The 12,777-nt window shown below is 37.4% G+C and overlaps 1 protein-coding gene across 2 annotated transcripts in view; it reads left to right on the forward strand.

The window, feature by feature from the left end:
- Positions 1-12,777, forward strand: part of Sacm1l (SAC1 like phosphatidylinositide phosphatase) — a 63,316-nt gene that overhangs the window by 35,400 nt on the left and 15,139 nt on the right. For both annotated transcript variants that reach the window (XM_029481841.2, XM_085828223.1), the window contains 5 exons: positions 1,262-1,363; positions 3,782-3,867; positions 4,848-4,934; positions 5,386-5,454; positions 11,385-11,464. In XM_029481841.2, coding sequence (XP_029337701.1) covers positions 1,262-1,363; positions 3,782-3,867; positions 4,848-4,934; positions 5,386-5,454; positions 11,385-11,464 — 424 coding nt within the window. The remainder of the gene's footprint in view (positions 1-1,261; positions 1,364-3,781; positions 3,868-4,847; positions 4,935-5,385; positions 5,455-11,384; positions 11,465-12,777) is intronic.

Raw genomic sequence — 12,777 nt, forward strand, 5'->3', positions numbered from 1 at the left:
GGCTGAGTCATAGTGAGACTTCGTCTCTAATAGAGACCCCCTTCCCCAGACACACAGACACACAAAACCAACCAGTAGTATATTTATGCAGAGGATAATTAAATGCTGTAGTAGTGAATCAGCCTCAGAAACTTACAGAGCATGAGAGGCCACAGGAGTACCTACAGTGTAATATTCACACATACAAATGTTCTTACAACAAGGTAAGAAGTGTTCAGACTAAATAGACTGTTCAGTGGTAAAATGACAGCCAAGCGGAGGAATGCAGTGAGTGCCCACCTCTCAGTGGCAGCAAGAATCAGACGAAGAGAGCTCAGCATGCTTCAGAGAGGCATTGTGTACAAAGATTTGATTTTGATTAAGTACATTTGACTTAAAAGCCACCATTTTAGTCAGTTTCAATTGTACAATTCAGTGACTAGTGTTGAAGGAAAGGTTTGGAGAAATTCCAGGCTGACCTGAACTCTGCTTCTGAATATGATCTTGAACCTTGTACTTCTAAGTGCTGAGATCACATGAATGCATCATTACATGTGGGTTATATCATGCTGGGGATCAGACCCAGGTTTTCATGCGTGCTGGAAAGCACACTACTGTATTATATTTTTCTTTACATTAGTCTTTTTCCAGTTTTAGGTGCACTTTTTACATTCCAGGGAAAAAGCAGTTATAATTTGTTTCTAGATTAATATTTTGATCTGCAGATCTTGATATACATATACATGCAAATCTACATATATACGTACAATTATATATATAATATATTTCATATTTTTCTTTAACTACAATAGCTTGGTTTTTTTTTCCTTCATTTAATTTTTAAGTTTTACTTTTTGCAGTGCAAAGGATTGAACCCAGGGCTGAGCTATGCTCCTAGCTCGTGTTCTATTTTCCATTTCTTATTTGAAGATTAATTTCTTTCAGATTCTTGGTTTTCGTTCAGAATTGGGTTTTACTTATATCATTGATACTTAGTTTTATGCTTTTAGAAAATAGTTGAAGATACCAGGGAAAGGAGGCAATTAAATAGAAAACACTAGAGACGTTTTTAAATATTCTGTCCACATGTCAGTGTAGGAGAACTGAGTTGACAGATTTCACAGTTGGAGATTTCAGGGTTTTGAAGTGGTCATGAAGAACCACAAAGACTTGCATATTCTGTCTTTTTTTTTTCCCTCCTAAAGACAATCCATTCCTAGTAAGTAGATTTGAATTGATTCTGGAAATATTTCTATGTTACATTTTTCTTAATATAGTTAAGTTATTACTATGCACTCATGTTCTATTAATGGAAAATATTTTGATTGGATTCTCATCTCCCGAAGGAGTTGTTTCAGAGCTGGTGTTCGTTATTATGTGAGAGGTAAGAATTGTTTCCTATCAGCCTGATTGGGCCATACCTGATATGGTTTAATGCTTGTCTTAAATGACTTACCCATGACCTTTTATATCTTGTGTTATTTGATGCCCCTGCTAACATCCTCTCTCGCTGTAATTAGTATGTCTTCTGTGCTTCTTTTCAGCTACTATAATTACTTTGCAAATGTTAACATGGCTCGTGGGCTGTTAACTGTATAAGAACAGCTGCTTATTAGGAGTCTGAAAGTATACTGATATTCTGTAATATACACTCACACCAGATAGGATTTCTCTTACTATTCTTGGTTTCATTGCATGTATAAGGATAGCCATTTTACTTCATGATGTCAGTTTGTAAAATATTTTTTACATTTTGAGTATTTTGTAGGCTCTGCACTAAAAGTATGCTAATTGCTCAAACCAAACTACTTTGATGTGTGTTAGAGTCACTGTGATCATGAAGACTCCCCAGCATTTGTGTTGCTTTCAACCACACTGTATTAAAATAAAGTCGTATTCAACAAAAAACTGTAATTTTGAGCCCAGAAAGTTATATAGAGAATATCTTGTTAATCTTATTACAGATGCTATAGCGACATTAAAAAGCCACTAAGAATGGTCTCAGCCAAGGAGTTAGTATCTCCTTGACTACATTTTCTTGGATTGTTAAGCATTGAATACATATTTAAAATATGAATTTTATTTTTAAACTGAAAATTTCCATTTAATCTGCTTGGTTCTTTGGGATTTTGTTGTCTTGTTTTCTTTCTTATCATTGTTGTTTTTTCTTTCAAGACAGGGTTTCTTTCTGTGTGTAGCTTTTGAGTGTCGTGAACTTGATTTGTAGACAAAGTTGTTCTCAAACTCACAGAGCTCTACCTGTCTCTGTCTTCTGAGTGCTAGGATTAAAGATCCGGCCTTCTGCCTGGTTCTTACTCCTCTGTCAGATAACCAGATACTAGTTTCTTATTTATATAACTCTATAACTTTTAAAATTAATTAAAACTATTAGATTAATATGTTTTCTTCCTTTTATATAGACAGTGGTTATATTTTATCTGTGTTTTCCTACATGTTGTTTCTTTTAAAAAAACCAACTTTGGAACTTTAATATACTTTGGAAGCTTTTTCATAATGGTATTTCCCTCTTTCCTCTCTTCCAGTTCTTTCTCTTTTCAAAATAATTGATAACAAGAAGCTTGTTCCTTAATGAGAATTATGGAAGGTATCTTAGTCAGTGTTCTATTGCTGTGGAGAGACACCATGACCACAGCAATTCTTATAAAAAGAAAACACTTAATTGGGGCTTGCTTACAGTTTCAAAGGTTTAGTCTATTACCTCATGGTGGCATGCAGTCAGACGTGGTACTGGAGAAGTAGTTGAGGGTTCTACATTCAGATTAACAGGCAGCAGAAGAAGGGAGACACTGGGACTGGCGTGGGCTTTTGAAATCCCAAAGCTTCTCTTCTCCTCTCCTCAAGTGACACACTTTTCTCTTAAGTCCATACCTACTCCGCCAAGGTCATACCTTCTCCCTTTCAAGTAGTTCTACTCCTTAATAGCCTATGGGGAGCACTTCTCATTCAGAACACCACAGAAAAACAAATGTAATCCCGTGCTTCTGAAAGTAATTTAGCATAACACCATTGCCAATGTAGCTCAGTAAATTTGCTTCCTTCTGATCATCTACTAATGCATAGCTACAGGTATACTAATAATGATAACTCAAAGTGTTTTCTTTGGAAAATATGTCAGAGAAAAAAGGATGTTTTAAATATTGGGGAGTTGAAAATTTATTGATTTCTTTCTGGTAATTTCTTTCTTTTTGGAAATCTGGGTCAGGGCTACCTTGAAAATTGGTTTTGCTTATATAACAAGCTAATAAGGAAATACTTCAGGTACCAAAAATGCCTAACCAGTGAAGAGTCTCTGGTAATTAAATTGCTTTTCAAACTAGGTTTCGTGGACATATTCATGGTCATGGATGTTTAGGATCATACACAATTTTTTATTTGATATTTAATATCTTCTAGAAGTACTCTGTATTACAACTAAATACTGTTGATGGAATGAGCCACATTTTCATTTAGTGTTATGTTATTATAAAGTATAATCACAAGAAATGATAGTTTTAAGTTTTTAAAATAGGATTTGTAGGCATACTTGTCTTTCTTTTCTTCAAAAGGGAGTGTTTTGAGGATATTTATAGTAAGAAAAATATCAACAAGCTTCCTGTTTATATAAATAAATCTTGACTACTCTTTAAGCCTATTTGAGTTTCTTTTAGTTTTCTGATAATGTACTAACCATTTGTTTGAACTTGTATAAGTACTTATCCATTAATGTGAACTTAGTTGATAATTCTTAAGTTATCTTGAGTTAATGACTTTTTTTATATATTGCTTTTGTACCAAATATTAGGAATTGATTCTGAAGGCCATGCAGCTAACTTTGTAGAAACAGAGCAGATTGTGCACTACAGCGGGAACAGGGCTTCATTTGTCCAGGCAAGTGTCTGTGTCTGATGCTCATCCAGTTGCCTTTTCTACTCATCTTCATTTTCTGTTATGGTGAATGTTCTTATTCCCCGTTCTTTTTTCCTTCTCTTCCTCCTCCTTCTCTTCCCCTCTCCAGGTGTTTTGGATCAGGGTCTCATGTAGCACGGACTGACCTTAAACTTACTATATAACTAGTTATATGACTTTGAACCCCTGATCCTTCTGCCTCCATGTCCCCAAAGCTGGGATTGCATGTATTTACTGTCAGGCCAGTCTTCCTTCTTTCTTAAGTACTAACTTCATGTACAGTATAGAAAAAGTTCAGTTAATAAATGGGTTGGCTATTAATCTGGCACTGTCTTTGGAGAAGAAAGTATCAGGTTTATGGAACTTTAGCAGTGGAGCAGTGTAAGCCTATAGACTACCTAGGGTGAAGACGATGGAACGAGCTGGCAGTGTGCACTTGGCTTTACCTGCCTTACTCAGTCCTACTCACCGGTTGCCTCTGGTGAAGCTGTGCAGTGTTGCCTACTCCAGAGTCAGTGGCTAAGCAAATCCAGATCGGCAAAAATACATACTTTGAGAATGAGTAAAGCAGTTTTCTATTTATTCGTATTGCCAAACTATATAATGTATATATAACTTGTTAATTTTTACTGCTAGATAAATATTTGTTTTAGAACTGTGTAATACACAGAACTTTCTGATATACGAGCACCATGTGTGTAACACTGGGAAGGGAAAGTGCTTTTTAAGCCTATTTTCATAAAACAAGAACTGTATGTACATATGTATGTAGGTACGTATGTATGTATGTATGTATGTATGTATGTATGTATGTATCGAGGGAGGGTCTCTATGTTGTCCTGTAGCTGCTAGATTTGTTGTTTTTCTTTGCAAAGCTATTAATATGTGTTCTGCTTTCAATAATTAGATTGAGAAAACTAGTTTATGTATCTTTCTTTTCACATTTCTTTCTTTTCTTTCAGACTCGAGGATCAATACCTATTTTCTGGTCACAGAGACCAAATCTAAAGTACAAACCACATCCACAGATCAGCAAAGTAGCAAATCATGTATGTATCTTCTTGAAATTTTCACTGGTTAAAATAGAACTTAAGTTGCTTCTGGAACATATATTTGTTTCTCACAAGTCAGAATTTAACATCTTCGAGGCCCTTCTCCTGGGCCTCAGGAGCATGTTACAAGTGCTAGAATGAGACTCACTGAGCCTCATGACAGATGGGCACTTGGGAGATCTCAGTGAAGTCTGTAGAATGGAGTGTGTCTGTCAGAAGTTGTCTTCAGAACTCAGATAGTGACACTGTGTGTAGCATACAGTGGCTGTAACAGCCAGTTAACTTACCCCTGGTGTTTCCAGCATCCAGAAGGTACAGTCCTCAGCCTGGCGTTCCTGTGAGTATAGACATGAGGTGGTTAAGGATGTGTTTTTTATTTTTTGTTTTTTAAAAAAGCAAATAATCATATTATATAGTTTAATAAACTATATACTTTTTTCTTTTCTAGATGGATGGTTTCCAGAGGCATTTTGATTCACAAGTAATTATTTATGGAAAGCAAGTAATAATTAATCTGGTAAGTTTGAATGTTTTTGGGGGTGGGCAACAAAATAAAACTTTTTAATTAACAAAAAATTAATTTTAAATTAATGCTTCTATAACTTTTTATTGTACCAAACAGAAACTCTGATCCCAGTAACTAGTCTTTCTTTTGCCGTCCTCCCCTAGCTCCCCGCGCGCAACTCCTTTTACTTTACTCTCCAATACTTCTGAATTTGTCTATTTTTATGTTTCTCATACATATAGAATCATATAATATTTGCCCTGTGTATTTTACTTGTTTCATTTAGTATAACATTTTAAAGATTCATCCATGTTTTTCAGAATTGTATTATTTTAAAGACTGAGTAATATCTTACTGTAGGCATATGAGACTTTTACCTATTCATGAATTAACAGACATTTGCTTTATCTCTACCTTTGGTTTTTATGAACGAGTTAAAGAAAAGTGGTACTAATTCTTTTTTTTTTTCTGTTTTTTTTTTATTAGATATTTTCTTTATTTACATTTCAAATGCTATCCCGAAAGTTCCCTATACCCTCCCCCCACCCTGCTCCCCTACCCACCCACTCCCACTTCCTGGCCCTGGCGTTCCCCTGTACTGGGGCATATAAAATTTGCAATACCAAGGGGCCTCTCTTCCCAGTGATGGCCGACTAGGCCATCTTCTGCTACTTATGCAGCTAGAAACAAGAGCTCTGGGGGTACTGGTTAGTTCATATTGTTGTTACACCTATAGAACTGCAGACCCCTTCAGCTCCTTGGATACTTTCTCTAGCTGCTCCATTGGGGGCCCTGTGTTCCATCCTATAGATGACTGTGTGCATCCACTTCTGTATTTGCCAGGCACTGGCATAGCATTATACGAGACAGCTATATCATGGTCCCTTCAGCAAACTCTTGCTGGCATATGCAATAGTGTCTGGGTTTGGTGGCTGGTTATGGGATGGATCCCTGGGTGGGGCAGTCTCTAGATGGTCCATCCTTTCATCTTAGCTCCAAACTTTGTCTCTGTAACTCCTTCAGTGGGTATTTTGTTCCCTATTCTAAGGAGGAATGAAGTATCCACATGTTGGTCTTCCTTCTTGATTTTCTTGTGTTTTGGAAATTGTATCTTGGGTATTCTAAGTTTCTGGGCTAATATCTACTTATCAGTGAGTGCATATTAAGTGACTTCTTTTGTGATTGGGTTACCTCACTCAGGATGATATCCTCCAGATGTATCCATTTGCCCAAGAATTTCATAAGTTCATTGTTTTTAATAGCTGAGTAGTACTCCATTGAGTAAATGTACCACATTTTCTGTATCCATTCCTCTGTTGAGGGACATTCTTTCCAGCTTCTGGCTACTATAAATAAGGCTGTTATGAACATAGTGGAGCATGTGTCTTTATTACCAGTTGGAACATTTTCTACCCAGGAGAGGAATTGCTGGATCTTCCGGTAGTATTATGTCCAATTTTCCGAGGAACCACCAGACTGATTTCCAGAGTGGTTGTACAAGCTTGCAATCCTACCAGCAATGGAGGAGTGTTCCTCTTTCTCCACATCCTCACCAGCATCTTCTGTCACCTGAGCTTTTGATCTTAGCCATTCTGACTGGAGTGAGGTGGAATCTCAGGGTTGTTTTGATTTGCATTTCCCTGATGACTAAGGATGTTGGACATTTTTTCAGGTGCTTCTCAGCCCTTTGGTATTCCTCACTTGAGAATTCTTTGTTTAGCTCTGTACCCCATTTTTAATGGAGTTATTTGATTTTTCTGGAGTTCAGCTTCTTGAGTTCTTTGTATATATTGGATATTATATACAAAGTCCCCTATTGGTTTTAGGATTGGTAAAGATCCTTTCCCAATCTGTTGGTGGCCTTTTTGTCTTATTGAGAGTGTCTTTTGCCTTACAGAAGCTTTTCAATTTTATGAGGTCCCATTCGTCAATTCTCTATCTTACAGCACCAACTGTTGCTGTTCTGTTCAGGAATTTTTCTCCAGTGCCCATATCTTGGAGGCTTTCCCCCACTTTCTCCTCTATAAATTTCAGTGTCTCTGATTTTATGTGGAATTCTTTGATCCACTTAGACTTGAGCTTTGTACAAGGAGATAAGAATGGATCAATTCGCATTCTTCTGCATGATAACCACCAGTTGTGCCAGCACCATTTGTTGAAAATGCTGTCTGTTTTCCACTGGATGGTTTTAGCTCCCTTGTCAAAGATCAAGTGACCATAGGTGTGTGGATTCATTTCTGGGTCTTTAATTCTATTCCATTATCTACCTGTCTGTCGCTGTACCAGTACCATGCAGTTTTTATCACAATTGCTCTGTAGTACAGCTTTAAGTGAGGCATGGTGATTCCACCAGAGGTTCTTTTATTGTTGAGAATAGTTTTTTCTATCCTAGGTTTTTTATTACTCCAGATGAATTTGCAAATTGCCCTTTTTAACTCAGTGAAGAATTGAGTTGGAATTTTGATGGGGATTGCATTGAATCTGTAGATTGCTTTCAGCAGGATAACCATTTCGACTATATTAATCCTGCCAATCCATGAGCATGGGAGATCTTTCCATCTTCTGAGATCTTCAATTTCTTTCTTCAGAGATTTGAAGTTCTTATCATACAGATCTTTCACTTCCTTAGTTAGAGTCATACCAAGGTATTTTATATTATTTGTTACTATTGTGAAGGGTGTTGTTTCCCTAATTTCTTTCTCACCTCGTTTATCCTTTGTGTAGAGAAAGGCCATTGATTTGTTTGAGTTAATTTTATATCCAGCTACTTCACTGAAGCTGTTTATCAGGTTTAGGAGTTCTCTGGTGGAATTTTTAGGGTCACTTATATATACTATCATATCATCTGCAAATAGTGATATTTTGACTTCTTCCTTTCCTATTTGTATCCCCTTGATCTCTTTTGTTGTTGAATTGCTCTGGCTAGGACTTCAAGTACTATATTGAATAGGTAGGGAGAAAGTGGGCAGCCTTGTCTAGTCCCTGATTTTAGTGGAATTGCTTCGAGTTTCTCTCCATTTAGTTTGATGTTGGCTACTGGTTTGCTGTAGATTGCTTTTATTATGTTTAGGTATGGGCCTTGAATTCCTGATCTTTCCAAGACTTTTATCATGAATGGGTGTTGGATTTTGTCGAATGCTTTCTTAGCATCTAACGAGATGATCATGTGGTTTTTGTCTTTGAGTTTGTTTATATAGTGAATTATGCTGATGGATTTCCATATATTAAACCATCCTTGCATCCCTAGGATGAAGCCTACTTGGTCATGATGGATGATCGTTTTGATGTGTTCTTGGATTTGGTTTCCGAGGATTTTATTGAGTATTTTTTGCATCAATATTCATAAGAGAAATTGGTCTGAAGTTCTCTATCTTTGTTGGATCTTTGTGTGGTTTAGGTATCAGAGTAATTGTGGCTTCATAGAATGAATTGGGTAGAGTACCTTCTGTTTCTATTTTGTGGAATAGTTTGAGGAGAGTTGGAATTAATCTTCTTTGAAGGTCTGATAGAACTCTGCACTAAACCCATCTGGTCCTGGGCCTGTTTTGTTTGGGAGACTATTGATGACTGCTTCTATTTCTTTACGGGAAATGGGACTGTTTAGGTCGTTAATCTGATCCTGATTTAACTTTGGGTATTAATTCTTATTAAATCCTTAAACTTGATTAGTTAAATTGATTGGTGAAGCCATCTGATCTGGGGCTTTTCTTTAATCCTGACTCAGTCTCCTTCCTATTTACTGGTCTGTTTAGGTTTTCCTTTTGTGGATTGGGGAGGTTGGTGAGGTTGGGGCAAGTTTTCACTGTTAGCCCAAGCTGCCCTTGATCTCTTAGTGTTCCTTCTTACCCAACTTCCCAAGTGCTAGAATTACATGTGTGAGCCACCAAATCCAACTTTATTTTTTCATTAATTAATTAATTTGCATTATATCCTTATTGCAGCCCCTCCTTCCCTCCCAGTCTCACCTTCCCACCCCCTTCCACCATACCTTGCTCTCCTTAGAGAAAGGGAGTGTCCCCCGACACCCCCCCCCCACACACACACACCCTGTACCAACTTGCCCTGGCACATTAAGTCACATCAGGACTAAGGGCATCCTCTCCCACTGAGGCCAGAGAAGGCTGCAAGGGAAAAGAGATCCAGAGGCAGGCAGGGTCTGGGTCACAGACAGCCCTCAAATCCAACTTCTATTCCAGTTCTCTACTTCTTCAAGGTTGAGTTGTAGTAAATTGATTTTTTTTTTGTTTGGTCTTTAAAAATTTGTTTAATTCTAAGTTGCCCATTTTTGGCATGAATGTCTATAATATCCTCGTATAATTCTTTTTATTTTTCTAAAAGTTCTTAGCAGTACCCTCATTGTCATTATTGGTTTTAGTAATTTGAATCTTGCCTCTTTTTTTCCTTGTTCATTGTAGCTGAGCTTGCTGTCTATGTTATTGATCTTTCCAGGAGGCAGTGTTTGTTCAGTTGTCTCCCCTGTTAGTTTTCTGTTTGCTTTGTTTATTTCTGGTCTAATCTATAAAATTCCTTTTCTTCTGCTACTTTGGCTTTACTTTGTTTTTCTAGCTCCTTCATGTGTAAAGTTAGATTATTAATTTGAAGCTTTCTTTTTCTTCTTTCCTTTATTTTTAAATATTTATTTTTATTTTCATTTGTCTAAGTATGTCACCTGTGTGTGCCTAGTGCCCACAGAAGCTAAAAGCTATCATCAGGTCCCCCGGAACTATATAGATGGTTGGGAGCCACTATGTGTGTGCTGGGAATTGAACTCAGATTTGCCTGCCTCTGTCTCCTGAGTGCTAGAATCAAACTCATGTTGTACCACACCCAGCTAGCTTTGTCTCTTTGTTTGTTTTTATTATTTGCATTTGCAGTAATGGAATTCCCCTTTATCGCTGTTTGTTTTATCTCTTAAATTTTGGTGTATTGGATAAGCCATTTTTTCCCTGTTTCTTTGTATGACTATTTCCTTACAAATTATATTTTAGATTATTATAATGTGGTAACACTGGGGTCAGGTTTCTTTCCAGGCTTGGTTGCAGTTGGTTTTGTTTTGGTTTTTTGATTTTTAAAGATCATAGTGACCCATTTGATTGTGAGACCTTTTCCAGACTCTTTTGCAAAGATTTTCCTCATCATATATGCTCACTGAAGACTCTCTTTTAGTATGTTCAGCTAATGTTTTTCCAGATTTCATTGAATTTTAGGAATTGAGAAAAGACAAAAGAATAAAGTAACAACATTCTTTGCAAACTGACTCTGTTCTGAGACAGCCATCTATTTGCCTGCTAGACAGATAAGTTTCAAAGCTGAAGAGCAGTGGGTAGTAATGTCTGCAGTAGTAGGATTTTAGTAGGATTTTTCTGGATATGTTTCTTGCCTAAGTACGGAAGTAATTTCCTGAAGTCTGTCATATATGCTGCTGCTTCTGAATGTCCCTATTTTCTAAAGAGCATCACTTGGTTTGCTGGACTTTAGGTGGCTTGTTTTATGTGTCTGTCCAGAAAGACTCTCTTGCTCCAGGTCTCCACTGGGTAATAGTGAAGTTGTAGCTTTTACAATCAGTCCTGTATTTTTTGACCTTCATTCAGTTACACAGCACAGATAATTTAGCTGAGGTATGTACCTCTGCTCTGGTCTGCTTCTACTGGTTTGACAAAGAGAGCAAGAAACAAGATTGCTAGTGTTTCCCACAGAACTCATCACCCTGTGTGGTGGAGGAGAAAGGACAGTGTTCTGTGATTGGAAGGTGGCCTTTTCTTGATGACTTTTACTGTTGCTGTAAACTTTGATTGCATTTCCCTAGGTCCTACAAAGTGGGTTCAGATGAGTTCCTCTTCTTTCTGGTGTTTCTGTGCCAAAATGAAAGCTTAGAGTGTCCTTGTTATTTTTCTGGCATCACTATCTAAATAGAAAATCATGCTGTTTTAAATGTTTTACAGGTGAACCACAAGGGATCAGAGAAACCACTTGAGCAAACATTCGCAAACATGGTGTCCTCCTTGGGAAGTGGGATGATCAGGTATCTCATGGATGTCATTGTAGATCCTTTCAAGGCACATTATGTGTATGAATATAAAGAGTATGCTATTATATTTCAACTTGCATCTAAAAAAATTGTGTGTGTGTGTGTGTGTGTGTTTATGTATGTATGTGCGCATGCCCACATGTACACACATGTGGAGTGCCCATGGAGGCTAGATTTAAGCAAGCCAATACGGATGCTGGTTACTGAATATGAGTCATCTGGAAGACCAGCAAGTGCTTGTGACTGCTGAGCCATCACTCTAGTCCTCTGCTTTTGCATATTTCTAGTACCAGATAAAAGCATAATTTTACTTTTGGTTATGAAATTTTCTCTGATACAATTTATTTTACAGAGTAATTTTATGTTTGGTCCCCGGTTAAAATCTCACCAAAGTTTTGCAAAGCAATGGCCTATTAGGTCATGAATGTAGGTTTTTGTTTTTAAATACTTTTAAACTTTTATGTGTGAGTGTTTTGCCTGTATGTATATCTGCATTACATGCATGCACTGCCCACTGAAGCCAGAACATGAGTACTGAGTCCCCTAGAAGGGGAGTTGCCACGTGGGTACTGGTAATCAAACCTGGGTCTTCTAGAAAAGCAAGCAATGCCCTTAGCTGTTGCACCATCTCTTCAGCCTCATGAATTTCAGTTTTTAACTTGATGTGGTCTTTACCACTGCATGGGTTGGGTCAGTTTAGCTTGTGTAGTACTCTTCTTATCTGAAGCAGTATCTTTGCCTGTCTAATAAGTCACAAGGCAGTGGTTTTAGATACTCTGTGTGATGGTCTGTTGAAACCAAGGTTATAGCTGATAATTCTGATCATAGCACTAAAATAACTTATAGTGCTACTTTTATTGAGGTTACCTTTTAAGATCCTTTCCTTGCTTCCTGTCACTGGCCCACATGTATTTTTGTGCTAATTTCTGGGGGTTATGATTCTCTCTTAAGAACCATTGAGGTGGTAGAGTCTGTTACATGCTAGAACCCTATACTCTGTAGCTAGAGTAAGGGAGTTGTTTGTTACACGTCTGCATTTTCACTCTTCAGATGGGAGCACAGTCCTTCCAGGCCTCCTGCTCGCTGTGATCCTAAGCAGGAAGTTGGGGTATATGCCAGACTTCATGTAGCCAGTCTTCTCCATTGACAGTCAGGGCTTGGCTAATGATTTTCCCCCTTCTCAAGGGAACGGTAGGTCACTGTCACATTTAGATATAACCTGTCTCTAGAGCTGCACTTCTTAAATATTAGGTTATTGTAAAGATTGACAAAATTTTCTCTGCACATACATATGCATATATAGATGT

This window comes from Mus caroli, unplaced genomic scaffold (assembly GCF_978045245.1).
Source record: "Mus caroli unplaced genomic scaffold, Mus_caroli_1 scaffold_11, whole genome shotgun sequence".
Taxonomy (NCBI): Eukaryota; Metazoa; Chordata; class Mammalia; order Rodentia; family Muridae; genus Mus; species Mus caroli.